Source organism: Marmota monax, unplaced genomic scaffold (genome assembly GCF_021218885.2).
Source record: "Marmota monax isolate L192 unplaced genomic scaffold, Marmota_monax_Labrador192_F-V1.1 WCK01_AAM20220418_F8-fsc00004, whole genome shotgun sequence".
NCBI lineage: Eukaryota > Metazoa > Chordata > Mammalia > Rodentia > Sciuridae > Marmota > Marmota monax.
In genome coordinates this window covers 1906265-1933565 of record NW_026692881.1, presented here as the reverse complement: position 1 = coordinate 1933565, position 27301 = coordinate 1906265, and the positions used below count along the sequence as shown (strand labels likewise).

The 27301-nt window shown below is 36.4% G+C and overlaps 1 protein-coding gene across 4 annotated transcripts in view; it reads right to left on the bottom strand.

The window, feature by feature from the left end:
* The window catches only part of Nrg3 (neuregulin 3), a 1062638-nt gene that overhangs the window by 603339 nt on the left and 431998 nt on the right, over nucleotides 1-27301 (bottom strand). For all 4 annotated transcript variants that reach the window (XM_058581037.1, XM_046450261.2, XM_058581038.1 and 1 more), the window contains exon 2: nucleotides 5343-5472. In XM_058581037.1, the coding sequence (XP_058437020.1) occupies nucleotides 5343-5472 (130 nt within the window). The remainder of the gene's footprint in view (nucleotides 1-5342; nucleotides 5473-27301) is intronic.

The window sequence follows — 27301 nt, the reverse complement described above, 5'->3', positions numbered from 1 at the left end:
AATTTGTGTGTTCTATTACAAATATACCTACAGTGAACATCCCTACAAATAAATTCACATACATTTCGGTAGGCTAGCTTCTTAGAAACAATATAAAGACTTTCACACATAGGGAAACAGTGCCTTCAGAAAGTGCTTAACAAAGCATACTCCTGCAAGTAGAATGAGAGGTTTCACTGCACCCTCAGCAAAACGGGAATTCACTTAAAATCAATAAATGTATCCTATGCAAAAAATCCTGAACCCAAAACCCAAACCCCCAAAGCCTCATTTGCATTCCTTTGTGATGTTATGCATCTTTCATATTATAGGTCACCTGTATTCCCTTTTAGGGAAAGAATATATTCTTCCCTTCTGCCACTTCCCTATTCAGATTTTATTTTAGTGTTACCCTCAGTATTCGCTGTGATTTCTGGATATTAATTCTTTGCCACATTGGTTCTTCATTCTTCTCATAGGTTAGCTTATAATTTTGTTTCTGACATAATGTAAATAGAACAAAAGTTAATGTTGTATGAAATGTTCAGATCAAAAAACAATGTCCTGTCAATGTTGCTTAATTTTTCCTTCCATTATTTCTTTTTTTACTCACAAATTGCTTTCAATGCTGACATAAATAAATATGTCACTTTATCTTTTATTTTCCTTAGGTTTTATTTATTTACTGCAATACCTTCTGACTCCTTTGAGAACAATTCATGTGTAGAGACAGGTCAAAGTATACTTGGGGTTTGGATTATCTGATAGGCAGCCTGATTGAACAGTCAGTCCCTCATTTCCTCGTTTTACCTCTGGCTCAGGAATCCATCCTTTTTCTATATTAAGACTCACTGAGTTCCAGGATCTGTTTTTATTAATTGCCATGTGGATATACATGACTTCATAATATATTTTGATTCAGAAGAACAAATTTCCAATTTTCCCTGTTTCTTTACTTATTGTTCTATTTATTTATTTATTTTTGTACTTGAGATTGAACCCAGGGGTGCTTTATCACTGAACCACATCCCCAGCCCCCCCTTTTTTGTTGTTGTATTTTATTTAGAGACAGGATCTCACTAAGTTGCTTAGGGCCTCACTGAGTTGCTGAGGCTGGCTTTGAGCAGTGATCCTCCTGCCTCAGCCTCCAGAGCCACTGGAATTACAGGCATGTGCCACTGTGCCTGGCTATGACCTTAGAATTCACTTAAAATTTTTATTCATTTGCTTTATAGTTTTATTTATTAATAATATAAGTGCTTTTTTGAAAAAATTGAAAGTGCATACAGAATGAGACAATAACAAAAGGAAAAATCTTACCCCCTTCTCACTGCTTTTTTCTGAAATTAACACTGTCTTTTTTTTCAACATGTACTTTCAGGATTTCTATTATAGATAGTTTGGAAACTTTGCCACTATTCCTCCTGGGCAATGAGAAAGGAATGTGTCAGAGCAAGGTCACTTTTCTGAGTGTGGAAACAATTCAATACAGTTTTTTTATTTGCTTTACAATTTATCATAGGAATGCATTTTTTTTTAATTGAGAAGACATTGTGTTAATTTCTCAGATTTTCATTTATAATCTTTGTGACATGTGAAAAATAAACTATACATTAGATACCTGTGCAAGCCATTGTATTGCCGCTCTGATATACTAAATGGTTTCTTATTTTGCTTGAAACATAATCTAGTAACTAATATGTCATAAAGATGCCACCGTAAGCATGCCAGTCATTTTAAAGCACTTTGCTTTCTTTTTGTTATTTCCTAATGATGAAGTATTTCACTCCTGGAAACACGTTACAAACTGCATTGCTACTTAATTCTTAAACTCATTTCTGTATGTATTTATTCAACATTCTCTTGGTGATAGGAGGTCCTAAATAAACATTTCTCAAAGGGGAGAAGAATGAATGAAACATACTACTTAAATAGAGTGCTATACAAAATGCCACATTAATAACTATGCAGGGATTTTTAGAAGTGGCTGATGTAGGAACAAATGCGTGTCTTTTATTCACAGCAAAGCCTGAGAGATGAATAGTGGGTAAGTGTGATGTGTGATTTATTCATACAACACTAGTAGGAGATTTATAGGCATCTATTAACCTACTTGAGTTCCAACCCTGTCTTAAGCTTGTCTTTTGTCATGATTAGCTGTGTTGTCACTGTATGTTAAATAACAAGTTGTCTAAACTGAAATATGCAAGAAATATGAAGACAGAAGATGAAAATTATTACACATGTACATCACTTCAGCTAAACCACAGATATATATCTGCTTGTATGTATGTGTTACAAAAATTACACATGCACATGCATTCACACAAAAGCAAGAGATTCCTTTTCTGGGCTGAAGATATATTATCATGGTATGAATTATGTCTCAAAAAATCTATATGTTAAAGTACTAATAATCAATACTGAAAAATGTGATCATATTTGGAGAAAAGATCTATACTGAAGTAATTATGTCAATATAAGTTCATTAGTTTGGGCTCTAAGCCAATCTAACTGGTGCCTATACAAGAGGAGCAAATTTGAACACACAAATCTACAGAGGACAAACAAGGAGAAGACACAGGTAGATGATGGCCATCTATAAGCAGAGAAGAAAAGTTCAGGAGAAACCAACCCTGCTGACTCCATCATCATAGACTTCTAGTCTCCAGAACTGTGAGAAAAGAAATTTCTGCTGTTCAGCTACATAGTCTGTCATAGTTGGTTATAGCAGCCCTATTAATACAGCCATCAACTTAAGAATTAGAAAAGCCATATGTTGGGAAAAAAGGAATTATTTTGTTCCTGTCTGCATACTCATCTTTGAAAAAGATGAATATTATAGGCCTGCACATTATGGTGGGACCTGATTTGATTCTCCCCTGTAGTAAAACATCACTAAAGAAAATTACTACATTACCTGACACTTCTAATGGATCACCCTTCCTTCAAAAGATTAGAAGTCCAACTTTAAGTGACTGCTACCCACTGCCTTAGTCCATTTTGCATTGCTTTAACAAAATATCCAAGTTTTGGGGCTGGGATTGTGGCTCAGTGGTAGAGTGCTCGCCTAGCATGGGTGGGACCAGGGTTTGATCCTCAGCATTACATAAAATTAAAGGCATTGTGTTGTGTCCATCTACACCTAAAAAATAAATATTTTAAAAAATATCCGAGTGTATGGGTAACTCATAAAATAGAGATTAATTTGAGTCATACTTCTGGTGACTAGAAGGTCCAAACATCCCAGTGACAGCGTCCCAATGAGGGTCCCAGACTGCATGACCCTATGGCAGAGAAGCAGGAAGGAACCAGCTGCATGTGGAAGGGTGCATATGTGAACAAGGAAGCAAGAGACAGTGGAGATGGCAAGGCTGTTCTTTTTATAACAGCCTGATCTTGAGGTAACCAAACCCACTCGAAGTCAGCATTAATGCATTCAAGCAGGTGGAGCCTCCATGACCTTCTTACCTTCCACAGGGCTTCACCTCGTAAAGGTTCCAACACCTCAACATCAACAGACCAGGAACCAAACTTCCAGCACATGAACCTCTGGGTCACCAGCCCTATCCACAGGATACACCCTCTTCCATGTGTTGATCACACTTGATTGACTAAGGTAAGATTAACAGGTAGCTGAGTGTCTGAAAGACCTTGGACCGACATCAGGCTTTGAAAAGGCACCACATTCATTTCTCTTTGAGATGCTTAGATCACTTGTGTGCTCCCTACCAGTACCCTGTTGGATATAATACATGTGGCAAGAGAAGAGAAATGTGGGGATGACTAGTTCCCATGCAGCTTCATCCCAAACTCAAGTTCACAATGGATAGGAATGGGGTGAAGGATTTGCAAATGGAATAAACGTAATGGCATTGCTAAAGTCAAGAGAAAACCACATGTCAAAAACAAGGAAATAAAGACCTCAGTACCATTTGACCCAATACAGAACATATGGTAAGCTTTTTTTTTCTTTCTTTCTTTTTTTTTAATACCAGGGATTGAACCACAGGCAGAGCTTAACCAATGAACCACATTCCCAGCCTTGTTTTACTTATTTATTTATTTAGAATTTTGAAATAGGGCCTTGATAAATAGCTTAGAGCCTTGCTAATTTGCTGAGGCTGGTCTTGAACTTATAATTCCCCTGACTCAGCCTTTTCAGTCACTGAGATTACAGGCATATACCACTGTGCCCGGAGACATATGATAACTTCTACTGAGATATGCAACTATCATTTATCAGTTCTTCCAGACCTATGTGGCTGCCCCCTGTGGCCACATGTCCTCCCTGTGGACTGCACCTGGCTCTTGGACTTACACAGGTTTTGCTGTCACATTCTTAATCTATAACTGTAAGATGCATTTCTCTGCACTGTCTTAATAAAACAACATGGGAATAAAGTTTTATAATAGCAACAAAGAGGGGGGAAAAGTCATAATTTTCCATGCTTCACTATTTAGAATAATTAATTTAATAACTGTGTCATATGAGAAGAGTAAATAAAGAGAAGAAAAGGGGTGTGGATATATGTGATCACTGAAGCATCCACAATTGCAAGGAAAAACAAATTACCAGGGTAGTGTCAGAAATAAAAGCTCCATGGGAATTTTTTTTGCATGTTAATTTGATTCTTCTATTGAGCCTTAAAGCTGCAGTGTCTCTACAAGAGAACTGTTTATCTCCACTTGTTTTTATTTTTAGCTATTATATAACCTTATGTCTCTAAAAACAAATTAAACACCTTTCTGATCTCTGCTGGGAATTTTCCTTAAGTAGTTGTCTACTAGACCATAACAGGACTATGATTTCATTTACAACATCTTGCTGGAGATTGTTTCATCATCAGAGGTGTTAAAAAAAAAAAGAACTGGAATTAATCAAGGACAGCAGAATCAAAATAAAATGCAGTTCTCTCTGGACACAGTTACATTCTCTGGGGTTTGTTTCACATGAAACACCAAGACTCTAGACCTAAGAGGAAGTGTTTGATTTTCTTGCCATGGTCCTTAAATTTGCAAGAAAGGATTATTTTTGAGTACAAGGAGACAAACTTAAGTCCCATGCCAGAAATATAGGCTTCTAAAGAAATTATTCCCTTTAAATTGGCAGATATAAAACTAAGTGTTCCTTGATTTGGTTAGCTAAAGCTTAAACCTCATCTACTCTCCCTTGTTTCTTCCTTGAATGTTAAGGAGATATCTCCTTTGCCTTTCCATATTAAGACTCTCAATATTTCCATTCAAATGGCAGGGCTCTATACATCCTGGATATAGTATATTCCCAAGATCACCGTCATCCTCCACCTCTGTCCATCCTTTCTAAGAGCCAGCCCTTGAAACCAGCGGCCGCAGTGGCTTACCGACAATGTTTATGAGATCCTGTCAGGGTTTCGATCACAAAGCACTCGCCATCATTGAGACAGTATGCAAGGTCCTTGTCTCGGCAGGGTTTGAAGTGCTCAGATCTCTCAGTGGAATATGTCGTTGTATCTGTCAAGGAGAGCACAGAGGGAATACTGTCAGCATGCATTCCAACACCAACTGCTCCTGTCACTGGCCCAGATGTGTGCATCGAGGCCTGTGTATGGGGTACAATGGCAGGGACTTGAGACAAACAGGATTGACACTAAACAGTACTGAGCAACACAGCTAGTTAACCCACTGTGTTCAGTTGTCCTCATCATCCCTCTATATCTGCAAGTTCCACATCCTGGGATTCAACCAACTACAGATGGAAAAAATTCAGAAAGATAAGAGCTGTATCTGTACTGAACATATCTACACTTCTTTTTATCTTGTTGCATCACCTAAACAATACAGTGTACCATCTATTTATATACCATTTACATTGTATTTGGTATCATAAAAAAATCCAGAGATGATTTAAAGTATATAAAGGGGCATGCATATGTTATGCAAACTCTACTCCATGTTACACAAGAGGCATGCACATCCATCTGGACACCAATCCATTGAGTCTCCTGAGCCAATACCCTGAGGTTGACAAGGGACCACTGTATTTCTTCAATGGGTTTTAATAATTGGAGTTACTCTAGAGAAGTCTCATTTGAGGACACATTAACAGTAAAAGTTGATTGATCCTGAGCCAAACACCCAAATCTACTTTCAGCAAATGTGTTGTATGAAGTATTGAAACAACATCTTTTTTGCTTTATTGTTGCCAAATATCATTAAACATCTGATCAATGTATTTCGTGATTGTTCTGTAGAAAACTCATGTCAGTTTTTGAGTTCTTTTAGCTACAGCTACAATTGGCTAATAGCTAAGCCAATTATTCTTTCACTTTCTCCTTTTATTATGTAATTAAAATGCAAATGTTCCAAATTCTGAAACAGATAATCACATGTGAAAAATGTTTCTGGTAAATATTTAACAGGACCAAATTATTGTCATTTTTTAGCATACTCTTAAACATGTATTTTTGAAATCATAATCAGTTACATTTTTAAATTAAGTTATACATCTATATCTGCTTTCCAAATATGAAACTAACCATAAATATGCACTATCCATAGGATACAAATTCTATCACCATATGTAGACATTTTTCTAGCTATAGAATTTTCAGCATCTGAAGTATTAACACCAATTCCACTTTAACAGTCAAGAGAAAATATATGTATTTAAAAAGTCAAAGATGAATAAATTATTCAACATAAGCTTTTTAAATTTCCTTTTTATAGATCTAGATTGCTAATAATGTTCACCAGCATGGCATAGGAAATCAGCTCACTAACTACAGGTCACAATGAGCTTCTTCCCTGCTTATCATGCAAACTGATGGGAAACCAATCATCTTAAAAGGAAACCTGCTCAAGTCTCTCCCACATCTAAAAGTCCTCAGTGGGGCTGAGATATATACAGTGGCAGAATGGATACTTGGCATGTGTGAAGCCCTGTGTTCAATCCCCAGCACCACAATCAATAAATACATAAATAAATATATTTTTAAGGAAATAAATATTCCTCAGTGATTACTGTCATGAGGATAACTTAATAAAACAAAGAAAGATGGGCTTTCTTTTAATTTTAATTTAATTTATTTTAATGTAATTTTGCCTATCTGCTATCTTTTTTATAGCATTAGAGGAGTACTGGGGATTAAACCCAGGGGCCTTAACCACTGAGCAACATCCCCAGCTTCCCTGCAACTTTTTTATATTTTATTTAGAAACAGGGTCTCGCTGAATTGCTTAGGACCTCGCTAAATTGGTGAGGTCGGTTTTGAACTTGCAATCCTCCTGCCTCAGCACCACCCCCCTCCCTGAGCCAATGGGATGATAGACATCTCGCTGGTCACTTCTTGCACTCCAAACATACCAAACATACAACTTAATTTTCAACTATTATTGTATTCCCCTCATATGCCAGGTTCTGTCACCCTCCTCTTGTTGAATCAAACTTCTTTCTCATCCACTTATTTTTTTTTTTTCTGGGAGAGACCCTGAAATCCTTCAGAACTTGAATGATCTACTCCTGTCCTGTGCCTCCCCCAACCCTGCTTCCCATTATTCATTTAATGCCATAATAGTTTGTTCCTAAGTTTATCCATATCCATCCTTTTAGTCTATGAACTCCTTTAGGAGAGGAGTTGAAATCTAATCAGAATTGGTGCTCAGTAAAAATATTGTCAAAAAATCTGACCTCCTAACATCACCAACCATTTAAATGGTATGAATGAAAGATGGGGTCATTTAAGATCTCATTACAACTCTATTAATAGTTATTGTATCTCTTAAAGCAAAACATTAGATACAACTTTACAATTATGCTATTGTTTTGGTACATGCATAATGTTAATGAATATTTCAAAAACAATACCTTAAGATTATTTATATAACTCTCATATTCCTCACTTATTGTGAGCATTGAAAAAACAAAGTGACTTTTTGGTATCCTCCTTCTTGGTGTTACAATGGAAACTTTTTTTTTCAGTGTAAAATATCTGATTGTTAATACTTTGAAACAAAACAAAGGCTCTGCAAACGGACACATTTTCCATTTTCTAAGAGATTGTCTGTACAGTGAAGATCTGTTATTCAAGGCAGTGTGTGATAAACCGCCACACAGAATCAATCTCTCTTTCTCTGGGAAATATTTAATATTCAAGAGATCCAACCAAAATATTCAATATGAAATGCCACACAGTTCACTGCTACTCTGACTGCTGAAGTACATTAACTCATGATCAGTTAGTTAACTTTTCCTTTAATTTCTTATTATCTATTTATTGATATTCACTGATCATTCCTTTAAGAACAGCTTTTCATTAACATAACCTACAGCATAAAAAGTGAGATCCTTATTTTATAATCAGTGGTTTTAAAAAGCTACAGACTCCAAAGGCAATACAATGGCAAAGCAATTACAATCAATTATTTCCATCTGACAAGGGATGTCTACTGTGGTTACTGCCTATCAAGTTGCCAGTTATTGGAATGTTACAGAGGATCAGAGACCCACACAAATGTCTCTGCCAGTCCTGGGTGGGAGAGCACAGAGATATGCAGCTTAGCGTGTGCTCAGATTTTCTATTTCCATAGCTCAGATGATTATGAAATTAATTTAAAACACACATACTTATCTCTTATAACGCCTTAAGTGGTTTCAAAGAAAACATTATTATTACCCCTTTGAATAGCTTAATGTTATAAAAGTGAAATATGCTGTGTTTGGGCTTCTTATAATCAATAAAATGCAAATATAAATAAATTTGAAATCTTAAAGAGTTTGCCTAAGCATTTCAACATAGAGTGCCAAAAATCACAGAGACTTTGGGTAGGGTAAGGTACACTCATCATGGCATGATAATTTGCTCTTGAAAGTCATGCCAAAGCTGTGGATGGAAACAGAAAATGAAGTCACTATTCTGTTAAGACTTTTATTAAGTAAATATTAAGCATATTATATCCAAATCACTTTTGGCCAGACCATCTATTATCACCACACATATTCTAACAAAGAGACAGTGAGGATGTTGTGTGATGCCTTCCAATACTTATATAATTGATACCCTCAGATATTTACACACACACACACACACACACACTTTATTCTTTAACATATAAAAGATATTACAAAAATTAAATAGCACAAATTGAAATAAAGAAATAAGACAATTATTAAATATAAGGTGCAATTCTTCTCTCCTCCCCTAAGGTAATACAGCAGGCTCTAATACATTCAGCTGAGTATTCTGTTTAGAATGGTAAACATAGGAAATTTGTAGGAATGAAATAACAAATAAGATCTAACTCCAAGTTGTAGCTGTGAACAACCTTGGGGTATCTTAGTAATCAGATATAGAGCTCTCACCTATGAATGTATCTAACATTGTGAAACCTGTTTTTATTTTTAAAAACTGTACCCTATAAGATAATCTAATAAATTAATCTGGGTATAGAGTACATGGTGCCATTTTTTCATGCACTTAATCAAACACCTATTTTATTATGTTTTTAAAATATTTTTATAGATGTCGATGGACCTTTATTCTTTCATTCAGATGTGGTGCTGAAAATCAAACCCAATGTGCCATACATACTAGGCAGATTCTCTACAACTGAGCCACAACTCCAGCCCCATCAAATATCTATTCTATACATATGATTTGGTAAATTTATTATAGCTATTAATGGCCTTCAAAAACTGTATGAATGAAGGTCTAGGTGAGTCAGTATTGCCATGTATCCCCATTTGTCTTTCAAGGCTCCTCCTTACTCTAGAGAGCGCTTCATTAGACATCACTCTTTCCACCTGCACCTCTATATGGATATCCCACCTGATTGGATCATGAGTGTTTGTGGAGGACAGCAGGCCTCCACATCTCCCATGGTCTTATACATGCCCTGACAGGAAGGTGCACACAATAGATGTTTATAGAAGAATAATCTGTTTATTCAGAGTCTTTTTTCTAAATGTTTATGGTGCAAAGTATGCAATATTTTTTGTTATCATCATAAAAGAAATCTCTATTTAAAAAAACTGAAAGAACATGAATAAATGTTTAGAAGTTAGGATGTGAGAAGTGTTTCAAAAGCAATTTATGTAGATTTTATATAGATAGAAGGATAAGCTCCACAGCATGGAGGATGAGGGAAAACAAACAAAAAATTAGGAAGTGTTTTTTAAAGAGAGGGGCATGAAGGATAGAGGATTGTGAAGTTTAAGATGAGCATAGATGGTGCTAAGGAAGAGCCTTCCAGGCCCCATGATCAGCAGTCAAGGGCTTATCTCTAAGAAAGAAGTAAGTCCACTGGTTGAGGTATAGTGCCCCATCACTTGGGGCCACTTGAGCTATGCAATTATCTGGACCACTCATCTGGCACTTACTATGTGTAGTTTACTGTATATTCTTCTTTATTTTTTTAATGGGTTTTGGTCTCTCTTTCCAGGGAGGTCAGGGAGAATACTTTGTTTTTAACTTCTGTATTCTTTCCACACCATGTAGCATACATAGTAAGCAATCAGTACTGTAATTAAACGCACAGTGGGACATGGTGGTGGTTAATTCATTAAAGGCAAAATGGAAAAGAAATGTAAGGCTGAAAGACAGAAATCCCTGCAGATTTTGCAATGGGAGTTAATTTACTAATGAATACAACGATGACTGGTTTTCCCCTTATGTACTGAGTAGAACCTGAATATTACTTCTGCAGGCTCTCTAAGTCTTCAACACAAAGCTGAACACTGTGGGAATCCATATTTTGTTGGAGGAACAAGAGTGCTAAATTGGCTATTATAGATAATAATTGCAGTAGGTAGCCAAAGAAAAGGAGAACTTAATTTGGGCTATAGTTATCTAGGAAGGCATCCCAAAGGATTGTCATTGAAGCTTGATCTTGAATATATGTGATTCAATTGGCAAAGAAGAGGAAGATCACCTAAGGAAGAAAAATGCTAAGGCACAGAGAAGACCCTAAATAATTTTTTTACACTCCTGGCTCACAAATGTCAGATTCCTCAGCGTTTTCTTTTTTTCCCACTGAGTGAATGATGTGACAATTTTCTAAGAAAAGTTCAGAATCTGGTCATGTCACTTAAAAGCTTTTAGGATTTGTGAAATACCTTTGCAGGTCTGAAGACATTTAAATATGTTCACAGACTCCAGCACCCTCTTCTGAGGCAACAGTGTAAATGAAATGGGATGCAATACATTAGAATTTCTTATTGAAATTACTATTCTTCAGGCACCCCTGGAGCATTAGTCTGACTTACAAAATATTTAATGGTCAAGAAAAACTGGAATAAAAACCTAGTGGCATTTTAAAGAGAGAGAGAAAAAAAAAACAACATTTCTCAGCTGGCAGGGGCCAAATACTGCTTTCTCTCCAGTGCCAGAGATTAGACAATTGTTCACTCCCTGGCAAGAGAGAAATGGGACCATTGAGAAAGAAATTTGAGAGTTCAATTGAGTCGTGAGACTGCTGTGAGGCTGACAGCTCTTGATATACCCCCAGAGCCATCAATTCTTGCTACAAATGTAGAGGGGGGCCTTGTTAAGTTTGTATGATATTCCTGCCATCTTTCAGCTGGATATACTGCTTTTAAAAATGGTTTCATCTTAAATAAACCTGTGCAGGGTGTAGTTTGTTCAACAGGAATGAGTTTATTTTGGAACTGTAGAATGCATACTGAAGAGGAATATATTTCTAGCATTCATTTACAAACTACTTTCTCTCACAATGGTAGTAGCAGCAGCTACAGTTACTGGAGCCCTCAGCTTGTGCTAAATTTTGTGCTGTATTCTTCATAAACATCATGTGATTGCTTTCCACATCACTTTTCTGAAAGGGCCCATTCTGTGTTACCACCTAATTCTAAATCCAATGGGGGTTGAATTTCTTATTTTCTCATCTTGTTGGAATTCTCTAAAGAATTCTCTTTAAGAATTTCTGACTTACTGAAAAAAACTTCTTTTATTAGCTATATATATTATGACATATTCTGGATTTTTCTCTTGATCCTTGACTTTTGCCACCTTAGTCTCACCTAATTTATATTCAAATGCCAGATGACTAAAGGATTGGTTTTCAAATAATTCCTAATATATACTCTGCATCTTGATAAGCATTTTTTTTTCATTATCTACCACTTAGGCCTTCAAAGAACACTATGATTTTGTGCTATTATTTACTCTCCTTATTTTACAAATGGGGAAAGTGAATCTTAGGGAGTTTATGTCCTTGGCCCAAGGCCTCATGACTCTTAGCTGTTAACTTGTGGAGTTAAACCAACACAGTTGGATTTGCTTTACTATGGTGCTTCACAAAGGTCACTTTTTTGTTTCTGTTCTTTTACTTATTCTCTTAGTCATTGCTATTTGCAGTGAGGTCCTCAAACCAGTAATGTCAGGATCATATGTGAGCCAGCATAAACCTCATCCCAGAACTACCACATTAGAAACCCTAGAGGTGAAGAGAATCAGCTGTTCTGGATGATTGTTATCATCTACATGCCAATAACTCTCAGATTCACACTACAAGCCCATAATTTTCTCAGAATTCCAGACTGTCTACCCTCCCCTACTGGTGACCATCCCAACTATACCTCAAAATTAACTTGTTGGGAACAACTCTTGTTCTTCCTCCACAAACCTGTTTGGCCCCACTATTAGCCATCTTTCCTTGATTTTCCATGTACAATAATCAAATATTATTGACTCTAGCTTCTAAATACTTTTTTTTTTTTTACTATTTTCCATCTTATCCCACCTGGACTAGGATATCCCACCTCTTCCAGGCCTATCTACACACGTTTTGCACCCTAAAATGAATTATCCACATTAAAATCAGTTTGCATAATATGTGTAGAAAACAAATGATTGGTCATTTCCATGTAGAAAACCATGTAGTGGCTTTTCCTGGTTTTTATGATAAGAACCAAAATCTTCCTAAGCCCTCGCTCTCTGTGGTTCTCTCTTACATAATGGCTGCTTCACTTCACTTCAATATACAAGCCACAGTTGTTCAAATGCCCCATAATCTGAGGCCTTTGTGTATGCTCCCTTTTGCAGGGTGCTACCCAGGACTCCACAGATTCTCACAGTCACTAAAGATGTCATCCAGAGCACATATGAGAAGGAAGAGACAAATTTAGCAAAAAAATAAATTTCCATTAGATGTTTTTTTTTTTTTTTTTTTCTCTATAAAACTCTCTGTCTGAGTTGCCAAGTGCAGTCTTTCTTTTCTTAGGCCCCTCTCCCATTTAGGTCACCTCCTATTCTTTTCCTCTTTCTGTCTTTCATTTTTTCAAAGACATTTTGACACCTACACATGGTCTTAAACTACAGATAACTCATGTGTCTGGGAAGTTTGGACTTTGATTGATTTGGCAAAATTTAACGAAACCGAGCCTGACTCTGGGATTATTCTCAGATTTCCTATGAAAAATAATAACTTTTATTATTTGTATCAGTATATAAGCCACTGTTTTGGGAGTTTTTATGTACATTCTTCTGCTCTTCTATAGGCAAGGTGATATTTTAAAAAGTGGAAAATTGTCCTACTGACAGCCAAATCCAAATGAACAAACATCATATTCAGCTAACAAGCCACAGTTGTTGGGGGTTTTATGTACATTCATAGACCATGAACTTCTGTTGGAAGATACAAACATTTTTTATTTGGTGGGGAGTGAAGAGGAGCTGTGCTCTTACTAACTAACCCATCACTTGTCACCCAGTAATTATTTAATTAATGTCTACAGAATGAATATCTTATACTAACCCTGGACTTTAGAATTTACCTAGAGTAAGTGAGATTTTTATTATACCCATAGAGATTTTGTTTCATCTAAGAGCTTTGCTAGGGAATTTGAGTTAACTATGCCACATGCTGAGTTACCCCTTGGGACAGCAAGGGTACATAGCATATGGAATAGATGCTATGAAGAAGTAGAGACAATTTGGTGACCAACCAGATTGAAAACTGAGGATACAGGAGGATTCCAGTAGGTTTGTGATTGGCAAAGAAGTAGAAGTAACCTTGGTCAGAAGGGGGGATACCTAGCAAAGTAGTATTGTCTCTGGTTCCAAACACAGAGAGTATCTTGACTGAATATCATGTTTTCTCATTTGGATTTGGCTGCCAGTAGGACAATTTAACACTTTTTAAAACATCACCTTGCCTATAGAAAAGCAGCATAATGTACATAAAAACCCCAATACTTTCAGTGAAGGAAATAGCAGGTGACTGGCCAAGCTTGAGATCCAAAGAAAAGAGCTCTGAGACTACGTTGGCAGGGGCTATTTAAACTTCTCCAGAGTCGAGAGAGCTTAGCTGACAGACTTCTGGTTGGAGGTTGTCCTCCAAGTTGGGTGCATTGGGGGATTTTAATGAGATGTCATTGCAAATCTGAATTACACAACTTTCCCTTTGATAGCCTGTTCTCTGGGCATATTTCTAATTGGGTCTTGATTTCTCATGTAAGAATGTCTTTCACAATAGGATCACTACCCATGTTGGGGACAGGGTTTCATGCTCTGTGACATCTTCATCTACCAGATTAACCTTTATGTGACATACTATGAATGAAACCCCTTGGACATTTGCCAAAATCTTCCCCACAACTGGATTCCAACCAGTCAAGAGCTTACACATTAACCTAACAAGCACATCTGAGCTCATTTTACCCTGTGCCTACAACTCCATTGTGCCTTCATTACACAAACTTAATGCTTTCCAGCTCATTCTACATTTCCCCACACAAGTTGAAAAGAGAAGGTTCATCAGGGCTACACATCTTGGTCTTCCTCTTGTGTTCCCAACATTGGAAACTTTCAGGCTTCTTTAAGACTCTGCAAATTTAAACATGTTATTCCTTTTACCTCACAGACCCAGCTATATGCCTCTGCCTAGCAAAAGACATTCTAATTGATTGAGATATACATAAAATCTAAGTCCCTAATGAAGTCTTTCCCAACTCCTCAAGTTAGAAGGAGCTGGCAGAATTCAGAGCTCCACTGTCCCTAATGCTATGATTATCACTCTAAAATGCTACGAGACTGCCTAGGAGTTTGTTCACCACCTCTTTCCAAACTAGATTATGATTTTTTTTGTAGTAACCATCAAGGTTACTGCAGCAAGGCCATCTCTGCATCCTCATAATTTATCCCAGGGCCTAACATATAGTGGATGCTTAATGCATGCTTTCTGAGTGAATAACTATCATAATGGTTATAACAATGATGATTATCCTAACACCTCAGGCTCACATATACCTTTAGCAGGATAAGGTAAACACCATCTTGCAGATCCCTATCAGTAATGACATATCTAGAGATAAATAATGAAAAAACATATTGGTGCTTATGTGAGTGGATCTGAGGCAGACTAATAATCCAGCTTATGTTTTTGTTTGATGTAATAGGTTCCGCTGAAAATAAAGTTTATTTTTATAAACATTTATATAATTGTTTACTCAAAAACTTTCTCCTTATTCAAATTTCTTGCCTGCAAATATTCAAAATATTTACTAAGTGCTATGGAAATGACAGCTTTAATTGGAATAAATGTGTGTCCATTAAAAAAAAAAAAAAAAGCAGAGTCCTGATGGCCCCATATGTGAACAGATGTTAACACTCTGGTACCTGGATTAATACTAAGGATATCTGGAAAACCTGGCACAGGGTATCCAAGATGGCAATGGAGGGCATCATTCAGAAGGGTTTGAGCACCAGTTATTTACCAACTAAAATAAAATCAATACAGTTATTTTAACAGTTGATACAATTAAGGAAACTTTCGGCTATCTGTGATCTAAATCTGTATTTAATGCTTGTAGTTTTAACAATTCAAACTGGGATAATAGAGACTGTAGAAGTCAAAATCGAATAATAAGGCCTGGAATGAACCTATTAATCAGGTGTAAGTATTATTTTCACTTTACAGAAAAGAAAATGAAGCTTGGAAGAATCATGTACTATTCTTAGAATTTCATAGCTCTTCATTGGAAACAGGGGAAAAGACACAGGAACTCAGTTCCTTAATGAACACTCTTTAGCACTCTGTGATTCTACCTGAGCTGAGTTTTGGACTCTTTTAGGTGAGTATATTTGAGCCCCTCCTTGCCAAACAGTCTCTTGGTCTCTCTACTGTAAGTAATCATAAGAGCAATTTAGGGCACTATTTTAGTATAATCTATACATTTTTCCACTCATCCACCCAACACTATTTTTCTAAGAACATACTGAAACACTGCAAGAGGCAGGTATTGGGAGCAGGTGGGTACAAAAATAAAACAAAGACTTGGAATTTTTATTGCTTTCTCTATGATTCTCAAAAATCTTTCAGAAAACTGAACACCCTTCACTTTAATTAATTAAAGTCTTATTTTATACCTCCATAGACTATAGTTGCATCCTTTATTTTGGAATTCAGAATTTCAATCTTCCCTTCTGTGTATGGGGATGAAGAAGGCATTAGTTTTGCAGCTACATGGGCCTAGATTTAAACCTGTGTTTTCTTTGAATGTGTGCTAATTGTGTCAAGTGTCATAGTAGAAGTAGAAAAAATTCTTGGTATTTTGTCTATAAATCAGGGCATTAAGAAAAAGGCAATCAATCAAAAAAAGCTTTCAAAAGAAACTGTTAAAGAGACACTAGTGAACACTCAATCTAGTAGACTGTAAATATTGTGAAAATTATATTAAATGAGTATAAACAAGTAATAGTCACTCAGTTGCAAATATTGTTGTCAAGCCACCTTGCACCCCAGTCCTTACCCCAACTAGCATATTTCTAGGCACATAACAGAGATAAAGAAATTCCAGATGTGATGGCAAATTAAGTTCACATAAAGAGGGAAGGAAAGGCGAGCATGCATCACAAGTATTAAGACTGAGAAAATGTTAAGAGACACAAGATATACACTGAAAGTCAGAAAAAGAGTTGAAAGCTGAAGACACTTAAAAGAAAATAAAACTTCTTATTAAAAATATAGGAAATTGGGGCTGGTATTGTGGCTCAGCAGTAGAGTGCTTGCCTTGCATGGGCGGGACCCAGGTTCAGTCCTCAGCACCACATAAAAATAAAGGCATTCTGTTGTATCCATCTACACCTAAAAAAATATTTAAAAATATATATATAGGAAATCAATAATGTACTGTTAACCCCCACCCCCAAAATGCCACATTTATTTAAAACAAACAATCTCAAATTTATTCAGTCACCAAGTCATTTATCATTTTGACAACATCCAGGTCTTAGGGATGTGCAATCAGATTAGGAAACAATTACATTGTTCTCCAACTCTCCTCACATAAAATATTGGATACATTATACTTTCCCTTTCTTAAAAAAAAATCTCTTAAAAAGTCTCAGCCTTTGCAGGCCTGTTCATCTTCTTACTGACAATGTGGCTCCATCCTAAGCCAAAAGGGGAAAAGGCCTTTTTCTTAGTAACCCTTTGGGTCTCTGTGCTTTGATCTCAGCATCTGAAATTAAATGTGCCTGGGCCTAAATCTAACATAAAGCTTTGTAATCTACTTTTGTAGATTTGGTTTTGCATTGCAGTTTTACTACTTATTGGTGTGTTGAATATGAATGAATGGAGTATATTAAAACATAATCCATCCAGAGTACATAGAAATGGGTCTTACACAGTGCTTGGCACTAAGTATTTCTTTCTCTTATACTAATTAAGTCAGAGTATATTTATTAAGCATCATCTATTTATATATTTCTGTAGTGTATCCATATGATGCCATTAAAGTCATTTATCTATTTAGCAATCTATCATTGAATTTTTACTATAAGACTGCTGAGTCCTCCACTAAGGCCAGGGTTGGAGGTGAGGAAATCAGTTCAGAAATGATCTGACATGTGGCTACCTTCAAGGAACTCCCAGGCACACATCCCTGCCATGTGTCATTCATACTCTGCTAGGTACAAGACAGGGGAGATGGACGGCAAATATTTTCCTAACACAGTGTGCCTACTGATCTCTCAGTGCTTATTTGGAGACACTAATGGGACTTTAGGACTATTAAATATAAAGAAGCCCTTCACAGGGAATATCATAGATTTCCCATTTGCTAGTAAATAGCAAAGAATGGGAGACCCTCTTTTATCACCATATATGTGAAGACATCATACATGTACAACTTTGACCTTACTTTATCATCACATTGACTTCAGAAAGAGAATTGAGGCTTATCTGTATTATTGCTAAAACATTTATTATTATTATCTTTTTTGTTGGTTGGTTGGTTGGTTTTGCTAGAAAGGAGAGGAATGAATGTTATGCTTCACTCAGTCATAGCTGTCTTACTGGTCTGTGAGAATGTAGACAAGCAATGGATAATTGGACTGTGTGTGACACAAAGGAAAAGTCTATGAATCTTGTTTGACTCTTGGAACAGTGATGTTTTCTTGTTTCCAGTAAGTTTTTAATTTCTCTTTTATTTATAAAATGTTACAAATTATGATTACTCAATTTTTATGAGCCAAAATAACTTAATGCATTCAGTAATGCATTATAGGTATCCAGGAAATATCAATCTTATATTTATCTTTCCTCATTTAAAACTTTCCTTTCCACTTGTATAGACATTTCTCCAAAGAATAAATTCATATGTCCTATAATCCCATGAAAAGATGCTCAAAACCCATAGACTTTATGTGAAAGGAAACCAGAACAATGAGATACCACCTCATACCCATTAAGACAGACAATAATAAGTGTTGTTAGCAAGGATGTGGAAAAATCAGAATCCTTGTATTCTCCTGGTGGGAAAGTCAAATTGTGCAACTGTTGTGGAAATAGTTTGGCAGTTCTTCAAATGTTAACCAGAAATTCCACTCCCTGTCCAAGAGAACTGACAACAAATGCTCATACTTGGATACAAACGTTCATGGAAGCAGTATTCATAGTAACGAAAAAGTAGAAGCAACTTAATTGTCTAGCAAGTTTGATGAATGGATAAAGAATGTGGTTTATGTATATAGCAGACTATAGTACAGCCTGAGTAAACCTTGAAACCGTTTTTGTTGAAAGAAGACAGACATAAAGCTTTATATTATACGATTCCATTTATACAAAACATTCAAACAAGCACATCAACCGATGCACAAAATCGACTAGTGGTTTTAAGCAGCTAGTCTTTGTTTTCTATAACCCCTCTTTTATGTTTTCAGTTTGATAATAGGTAAAAGAAGACAAATACGGCTCAATATTTTAAAATATTTATTTTTTAGCTGTAGTTGGACACAATATCTTTATTTTATTTATTTATTTTTATGTGGTGCTGAGGATTGAACTTTGCACATGCTAGGCAAGCCTTCTACCACTAAGCCACAACCCCAGCCCCAATATTTTAGATTCTATATACAAATCACATTTGATTTCATGCTATACCTTTAAAACCATCTGAGAAAGAAAGAAGAAAAACCCATCAGGTACTTCCCCAAAGCTCCTTGACTTATTGACAAAACTTTACTCCTAGACCTTTGTTACAGAACAAATATTGTTTTGAGAAAATTGGTCCACTCTCTGTGACTGTTGGAAAGCAATTAAAGCTAAAGTCAAACATTTGTAGTTATCTCTTCATTTTCGACCTTTATCTCTACATTTGCAGAAAGCAGCTATGTATTAAGGTGTTTGTGGATCATTCCATAATTTAAATAATAGAAAAAATGGTGGTAGTGGAATGGTATCACTGAGGGAATACAGAGTTTTGAGCAGAAATTCCAAGTAAGGTGCAGATAATAAATAAGCAATCTTCCAAATTTTTCGTTTAAATTAGTGGAAATCAGGAGACTCCCCTCCCTTTACATTGGTTTTAGCTGTTCCTCTATGTGCACTGTTGAGGAGGGGTGTAGACAGATTCTTGGACACCATAAGGATTTTGTAAAAGAGGAGGATTCTCTCTTTTTCTACACTATCCCTACATGTCTCCTCTTCTCTTGTACTGGCATGATTTTCTTGAACTTAATCAAGAAGAATATTTATAAGATTTAGTTTATGTAGAATAGGGGTCAGTAAACTATGTTATGTGGGCCAAGCTGTGCTGCCACCTGTTTTTATTAAAAAGTAAAATCAAAACAGTGTCAAACACTTAATGCATCCATAAGTTCATGCAGTATAGTCAACTGCTTAAAGTAAATCTAATGAAGGTGAATGAATATATGATTTTCTTTACAGAATCCCTCACCACTCACTGAGGGCATATGAGTATTAAAACAAAGCCCCTCTTTCACCCATCTAATCTTTACTTGGCTCAGGTATCAACCTCTTGAGCTATTATTGCAGTCTCTCTTATCTGCCCTCTAAGACATAGCATTCCAAGTTTCCTTTGTCATAGTCCTTATCACACTGCATTGTAAATGCTGGTTGACATGTTTTTCTCTCCCCTTCATCAGACTGTGAACACTGAAAAGGCAAGTTTTTATGCACAGCATGTATTTCTTTCATGCTTTGGGGAAAGAATAATGAATTAATGTAAATATTTTTCGAGAATGTTCATATAGAAGGCATTGCCCTTATTTACACATCCCTGATCAGAGAAGAATTCTAGCTTACAATCTCCAGATAGAGAAGCCCATCCCTTTTCTCTCTTATGCCTTTCCCAGGGACCTCAATCAGACAACAAGGTTAAAGCCATCCAACTGTTTGTTCTCTTTGTAGCTACTTTCTTCCTCCCTGGGCAAGGCAAGACATTGTTCCAGGGAAGGAAAGAATAGATTGTGAGGTCCCACCACATACTGAAAGTCGATACAAGGGTTAACATAAACCAGGAAGGAATTCTTGCAGATACTCTGAACAGGTGTAAGAAGACCCCCAAAGGTCAAATTACTGAGTTATACTTATTTACAAACAATCCTACCAACAAAATAAGCACAGAAAACTGAAAAATCTCAGCTATGGACAGTGATCAGAGATGTTACAAAATAAAATGTTCATAAAAAAAATGATAGCATTTGGAAAGCCCCTTCTCCCATGCTGAGGAATGTTCTAGAAAAATGCCCCCATGTAGCAATGTTCTCTCAGTAATCTCCACCTATTGAGTCCCATCCATTTTCCCACATACAACTCAGAGTCTTGTCAGCTGCACTCTTCTCCAGTGCTCCCACCTGGCATTAACATTGGCCCCCGCCTCTCCTTCCTCAGAATTTTGCTGCTATTCATATCATAACACACATCATTCTCTGCCTTGTGTATCACTTATTTTTGTGGGAGTTTTTCATTCCCACCTCCCCCTGGGGAGTCCACCAGCTTCTTGGAAAGGACCATGACTCCCTCATCTTTTCTCCCCTGTTGTCTCAGGCCATGTAAACAAATACAAAGACACTCATATACCTCATATACCACCATCAAACAAAGACACTCATATACCACCATCAATAAACTGAGTATGTTTTTCCCATGACACTTTGTTACAAAACCAAAAACTTGTCTGCAAACAGACTATTTCCTTTATGCAAGCAGGGTCAAGAAAACTGAAACATTATGTTTGGAAACCTTATTGGGTACCCTTTCTGTGTGGTTGCCTATATAAGTAAAGAAACATCTTTGCTTCATTGCTGTTGCTATGGTGGGGATATTATGCCAAATATAGATGCCTGTTTGCCTAAAATTCAGACAAAAGTCTGTTTTTTTTTTCTCTGTAAATGGTATTCCCAATATTTGAGACCAAAATATCACAAATGATCACTTTAGAGCCATAAAAATTTTAAAAAATTGATTGGTTAGTCCCATGATATTTATATTATGCAGGATACAGACATGATTCAGACTTTTTTTTTCTTATTCAGGAAAGAAACCTTTCCAGAAAACCTGGATATGATTCAAAATCTAATCCCAGACTGCTGGTAAGATAGTGGATCCATCATGGCAGTGGTACAAGCACAGGCTGCAGTGGCCACTGGTTGTTGGAGTAGATAACCAGTAAGGTCACTTCCAGATAGGGAAGGTCATTCCTGAATTAAATCAAGAGGAAAATCCAGAATGGCAGTAGAGAAACTCTCTGCTCCCCAGTCCCCTTGCTCCCATGGCATTCCAACAGGCAGTTGGTAGTGTCACGATGCTACACAAACGCAAGGCGTAGGCTTCTAGGCTCAAACACAGCATGTACCAAACACTCTGACACAGTGTCTTAGGCAAAAATTAGAGCTGTGAAAGCTGATTAATTTTGTATCCAACTGGAATTCTATTTTACAGCAAAGCAGTTCCCCAGCTGTGAAAGGAAGAGCGCTGTGGCTTCAAAGAAATCAATGATCCTTCTCTTGTACTCAAAGCATTCCTATGATTCCCTTTGGATGAGAGATGACTTCATGGTAACACTGTTCTGATAAATCAAACTCAAACATTCCAACTGGTAGACAAACAATTGCTTGTAAAGTTATCCACTTCTATGTGTTGGGTATTCACTGACTTTCCATCAGGAGAGCAGCATGGAGCTCACCAGCGCAGGCCTCAGTCTCAGTCTCCTTCTGCTCACACAAAGTCCTCAGCCTCCAGCTTACTTCTGTGTGTAGTGATTATAATTTCCAAACATTCAAGGAATTCCAGTAGTTCTGAGCATCAACCTGTGTACAGTCTAGTTCCAAAAATGGGAAACATTATGTATATTCATATCTTCCTCTTGATGTAAAATCCCATGCAAACTTCACTAAACAAGTTTTATTGTCAAAGCAACTTTTTTCCAAATAATTTATAATTAATAATGACTCCAGATATAGCCAAAAGAAATAAGAGGAGAAAAGCAGGTCCTCAGTGGGGACTTGCTAGTTTAAAACATGGTTTTTCCTTCTGATGTCTCCAAATCTTCTTATGAACTGTGGCATTTCAAGAGGGGCATTTAGGAAGCACCATTTTACAGCTTATTTGACTGTGGGATTCTTTGTGGCTCCCCTTGAAATTTCAGTTCCATAGAAGCACATTTTTGGAAATGCTGAGCTAAAGCAAAACCTATGGGTCTGCCGCATCAAGGAATGTTAATACGTGGTCCATAAAGTAGCAGAGAACTAAAGCCTTTTGCAAAATTCAGAGGCTGTTAAAAATAGCACTTAACCTGTATTAGTTCCTTTTACATAAATAGCCTAGGAGGCTACAAAATCCCTTCTATTAGCACAAGTGCCAGGTCAAGAGGAAGAATAGAGAAAGAGACAGGTGAAGGGAGGGGAAGGTGTTGGAGAAAAAAGCATAGACAAAAAGTGACAAAGTCTAGCAAGTATTCCTGGGCACAGCCAGTAGCAGCAGGGCATTTACCAGGCTGCATGGGACAGAGATAAATCCTCAAGTCAGCAGTGAATAGAGATGAGTCCAGCTCTCAAGTCATTGAATAACAATTGATCAAGCTTTTATTTTTCAAGTACAATCTTTGCAGATAATGAGATTTCTTTTCAGTAAATACAAAAGGTAGAAAACAACAGATGAGTTTGGGTTGTTGTTTAGTCGAAAATACAGGCAAGACCAGTGGATGGCCAAAAACAGAAAGTTAAGGGAAGGAGTGGGCAACAGAATTATTCCCTCAATCATGGCTATTGAGGTCATTAGCAATGGCATTTTAAGAGAATTATAAATTATGCTAAGAACACCAATATATATGACTATACTTCAGATGTAATCGTGGTAGTTATTTATGTTGACTACTTAGAAAACCAGATGGACCAACTTGCATTGACACCTAAGTATTTGGTGAAGCCAGATAGGGCAATGGTTAGGAAAAATATTGTTTATCAAAAGGCTTAAAACTGGTCCCAGTTTTTGAGCTAGCTATCTATATGTCTAGGGAAAACAAGCATTAATATAGAAAACTATGACCCTATTTAAAGATGTATATTGTTAAATTATTTAAAGATGATAGAGTAGAATGTGGCACACATCCCAATAGTGGAATGATTAATCTATATTGGAGCCACATGTGGGACTGTATGAAGTTATAAAAGGTGATGATTCTGAAGCAGCTGTTATCTTGACTATAAACTTGATTATAATATATTAAATAATGAAGATGAAAATGTAATTATGTATTCACGACTATGAGGAAAGTACGGTAAATATGGCAAACATACATGAAAAAATATAGCAAAGCAGTTAACAACTGTCTAAGGGTTGTATAACTGAATATAATTTTTCATAATGCTTTTTCTTTAAATTTGTTCAGCATTTCCATTATGTATTTTATAGATACCACTTACTCTTCAGAAGCTATCATATTTATACATTTATATAATGTATGACATTTGTGTGTATCTATATATGTAATATATATGTATACTTTGTATATTTGGGCTAATAGTATTTTTAGCCATATATATATATATGCTATTAGCCTAAAAAAGTATATCCTTAAAATGGTACCTAAACTGGGGTTCCTTATTAAGGTATTTCCCACTATTATTTGTATATTTAGGAAACAATACCAAATGTGGAAAATATTCATGGATACAAATCTTCACTGCTGTAACAAAATATCATCAGGAAAGTGGAAAAAAAAAGACTCAATGGATGCTAAGGGATCTATACCTGAAGACAACTGCAGATACTCAGTGTGGCTCAGGAAGTGGGGTGGGCTGGGTAGCCCTTGGTCCACAGCTTCAAGGCCAGGAAGCACAGAGACAGAAGCCTAGAGTGGGAGCACAGGCTTCCAGCTTCCTGTGATGGTGGCTCATGAGGAGTCCTCTACAGCTGTCACTCTTGGCTTCCAGGAGTCTATTTACCTGATGATGTTCAAGGAAAGATTAGGAAAGGAAGCTAAGTGACATTGCCAAGGTGAAAGCACATTAGACATTTGGTTTTAGAGCCAGAAATGTCATGTACCTGAGGCGTTACTACTGTGAAGGAACAAGACTGAATGTCCTATGTGGTCAATAAATGTATCCTCATTCTTTAGAGTCACTTTTGGTATGACAAGAGATCTAAAAATAACCTAGCCTTTGCTTTAGTAACATACGTTCTCTCTAACCCCTGTTCAGGATACTTTCTGTTTTAATCTACCCAAACTAGTACTATAACCCTAAAACATAATTACAAATCTTATTACAAAAATTTAAAAAGCTAAGCAATCACTTCCCTTTATTGTAGATGACTGAAAAAAAAAGGTAGAGGAAAAATTAAATGTTCAAAATAAATATTAATTAAATAAATTCCCAGAAAAGGTGAGACTTTTGTAAGTGAGCACAATGGATATAAAATTAACTAAATTCTTCTCTTATAGGAAGAAGCCTATTTTAATTTTTTTTTTTTTTTCAGTAGAACACAGCCTCTCAATAAAGTAGCTTTCTGGCTCTAGCCAAGGAGAAAAGAAGCCACTCTAAAAATATCTCAGCAAAAATGGAAAGAGCTGACATTTCCTTCCATGCTCCTGGAACAGCCATCTCTGGGACTGTAGGGGCTTCAGCTGTCCAGTTGCTTTACCCTTCACTCTCCTTTACAGTTATGCTTCTCGAGGCAGGGAAAGGATGCAGAAAAAAGTGACTTATATTTGTGGTCTGCATGAACTTGCCTTAATTTCTTAAAACTGATCAGTTGCAAACAAGTGCCAACAACAAAATATCCAGCATTTCAAAATAAACATTGATAGAGCAAACGTCAGGGATATAAACTTATAAACTTGAAATTCTTGGCTTCTTAATTTCTAGCATGCTCCTACAAATCTCCCTCTGTCATAGGCACTTGAATACGTCTTATTTGTGCATTCATTTATTCAAATGAATTTACTGACATATCCGGTGTTATGGAAAAGACACATGAGAATAAAAGATGGCTAGACATGGTCCAGTATCCTGAAATCACAGCAAGGCAGTTACAGCCTCCAAGACCTATTCATGCTTCAGCAATCAGAAACTGAGAAACCCTTGCTCAAACTGTTTATAGATTTGAACCTAGCCTATAGGAACATAGACAGATAAACTACATTTCTCTATATTCATGGATGGTAGAGATTATTGGTCAATCAATAAGCAAAAATAAATAAATAAATAAATAAATCAAATCTGATTACTGAGTTCAGAATGCTATTCTAGACACAGAGGCTAAAGATCTTAACCTTTGAGGTTAAGCACATAAGATATACCCAAACATGATCGTAGTTCAAAATACCAATGAGAAAAGATAACAGCTCTTCTGTTTCTTCTATTTTTTTTTTTTTTTTGTACTGGTGATTGAACTCAGGTTCACTCAACCACTGAGCCACATCCCCAGCCCTTTTTTGTATTTTATTTAGAGTCAGGGTCTTGCTGAGTTGCTAAGTGCCTTGCTAATTTGTTGAGACTGGCTTTGAACTCGAAATCCTCCTGCCTCAGCCCCCTGAGTCACTGGGTACCAAATATTCTTTTAATAAACATCTGAATCAGGGTGCTGATTTCTACATAACAAGAATTGTTTCTACAAAACAAGACATCTTTGTTCATGAGATAGATGCTGTTACCTACAAACACCTATTCCTTTTACCATGTAATGGACTCAATGATGTTCCCTTTACTCCTAGATTGAACACTTTGCCTTCAATGTCATTATTTTTGAAGACAGAGCCTTTACAGAGATAAATAAAGTATGATTACAAATGTGGGTCCCAAATCTGACAGGGTTGTCTTTTTTAGAAAAGAAAGAAATCCCAAAAGAATGCATGTGCATAGAGATATGGCTCTGTGAGACTTCAGGGAAGATACTGATGACAAGCTAAGGAGAAAAGTCACTGGAGAAACCAAACACCTTGGACCTTGGACTTTCAGCCTTCAGAACTGTGAAAAAATAAATTTTTGTTATTTAAACTACCTAGCCTGTAGTATTTTGTTATGGCAGCCTAAGCTGACTAATATATGACATAGGATACTTTGTGTCAAATATGATAGTCTATGTAAAAAGATAACTTGTACATTCAGCCACCATGTATAGACACAGGAAAGACTGAAAAGAATTGCATTTGATTTGCAGTAACAGTTAAAGTGTCATTGCTTTGTGATCAGGGAAATTAGAGCCCTCTGTCCACATGATTTACCCATATCTCTGTTAAATCTAAGGGAAACTCTTTGGGGTTTCATTGACTATAAATCATTACAATAGGGAAATATTTTTCAAGTTAATGAAAAAGATGGATAGATAAAGCAAGGGAACATATTTTTAACTCATGCCTTTCTCAGTCTCTTAATCACAGTCCCAGGTATCTTCTGCTGAAAACTCATCCACACCTATTACTGAGGCAGCTTTTCAAACTGTCAAGTCAGGAATGATGTAAACACACACACACACACACACACACACACACAGAGAAGAATAAAGGTAAGGATAAAACAGAGTTCTTATTAGAAATTTCTGTCAGCTTTTTCCTATAATACCACTTGTGGAAAGGACAGGG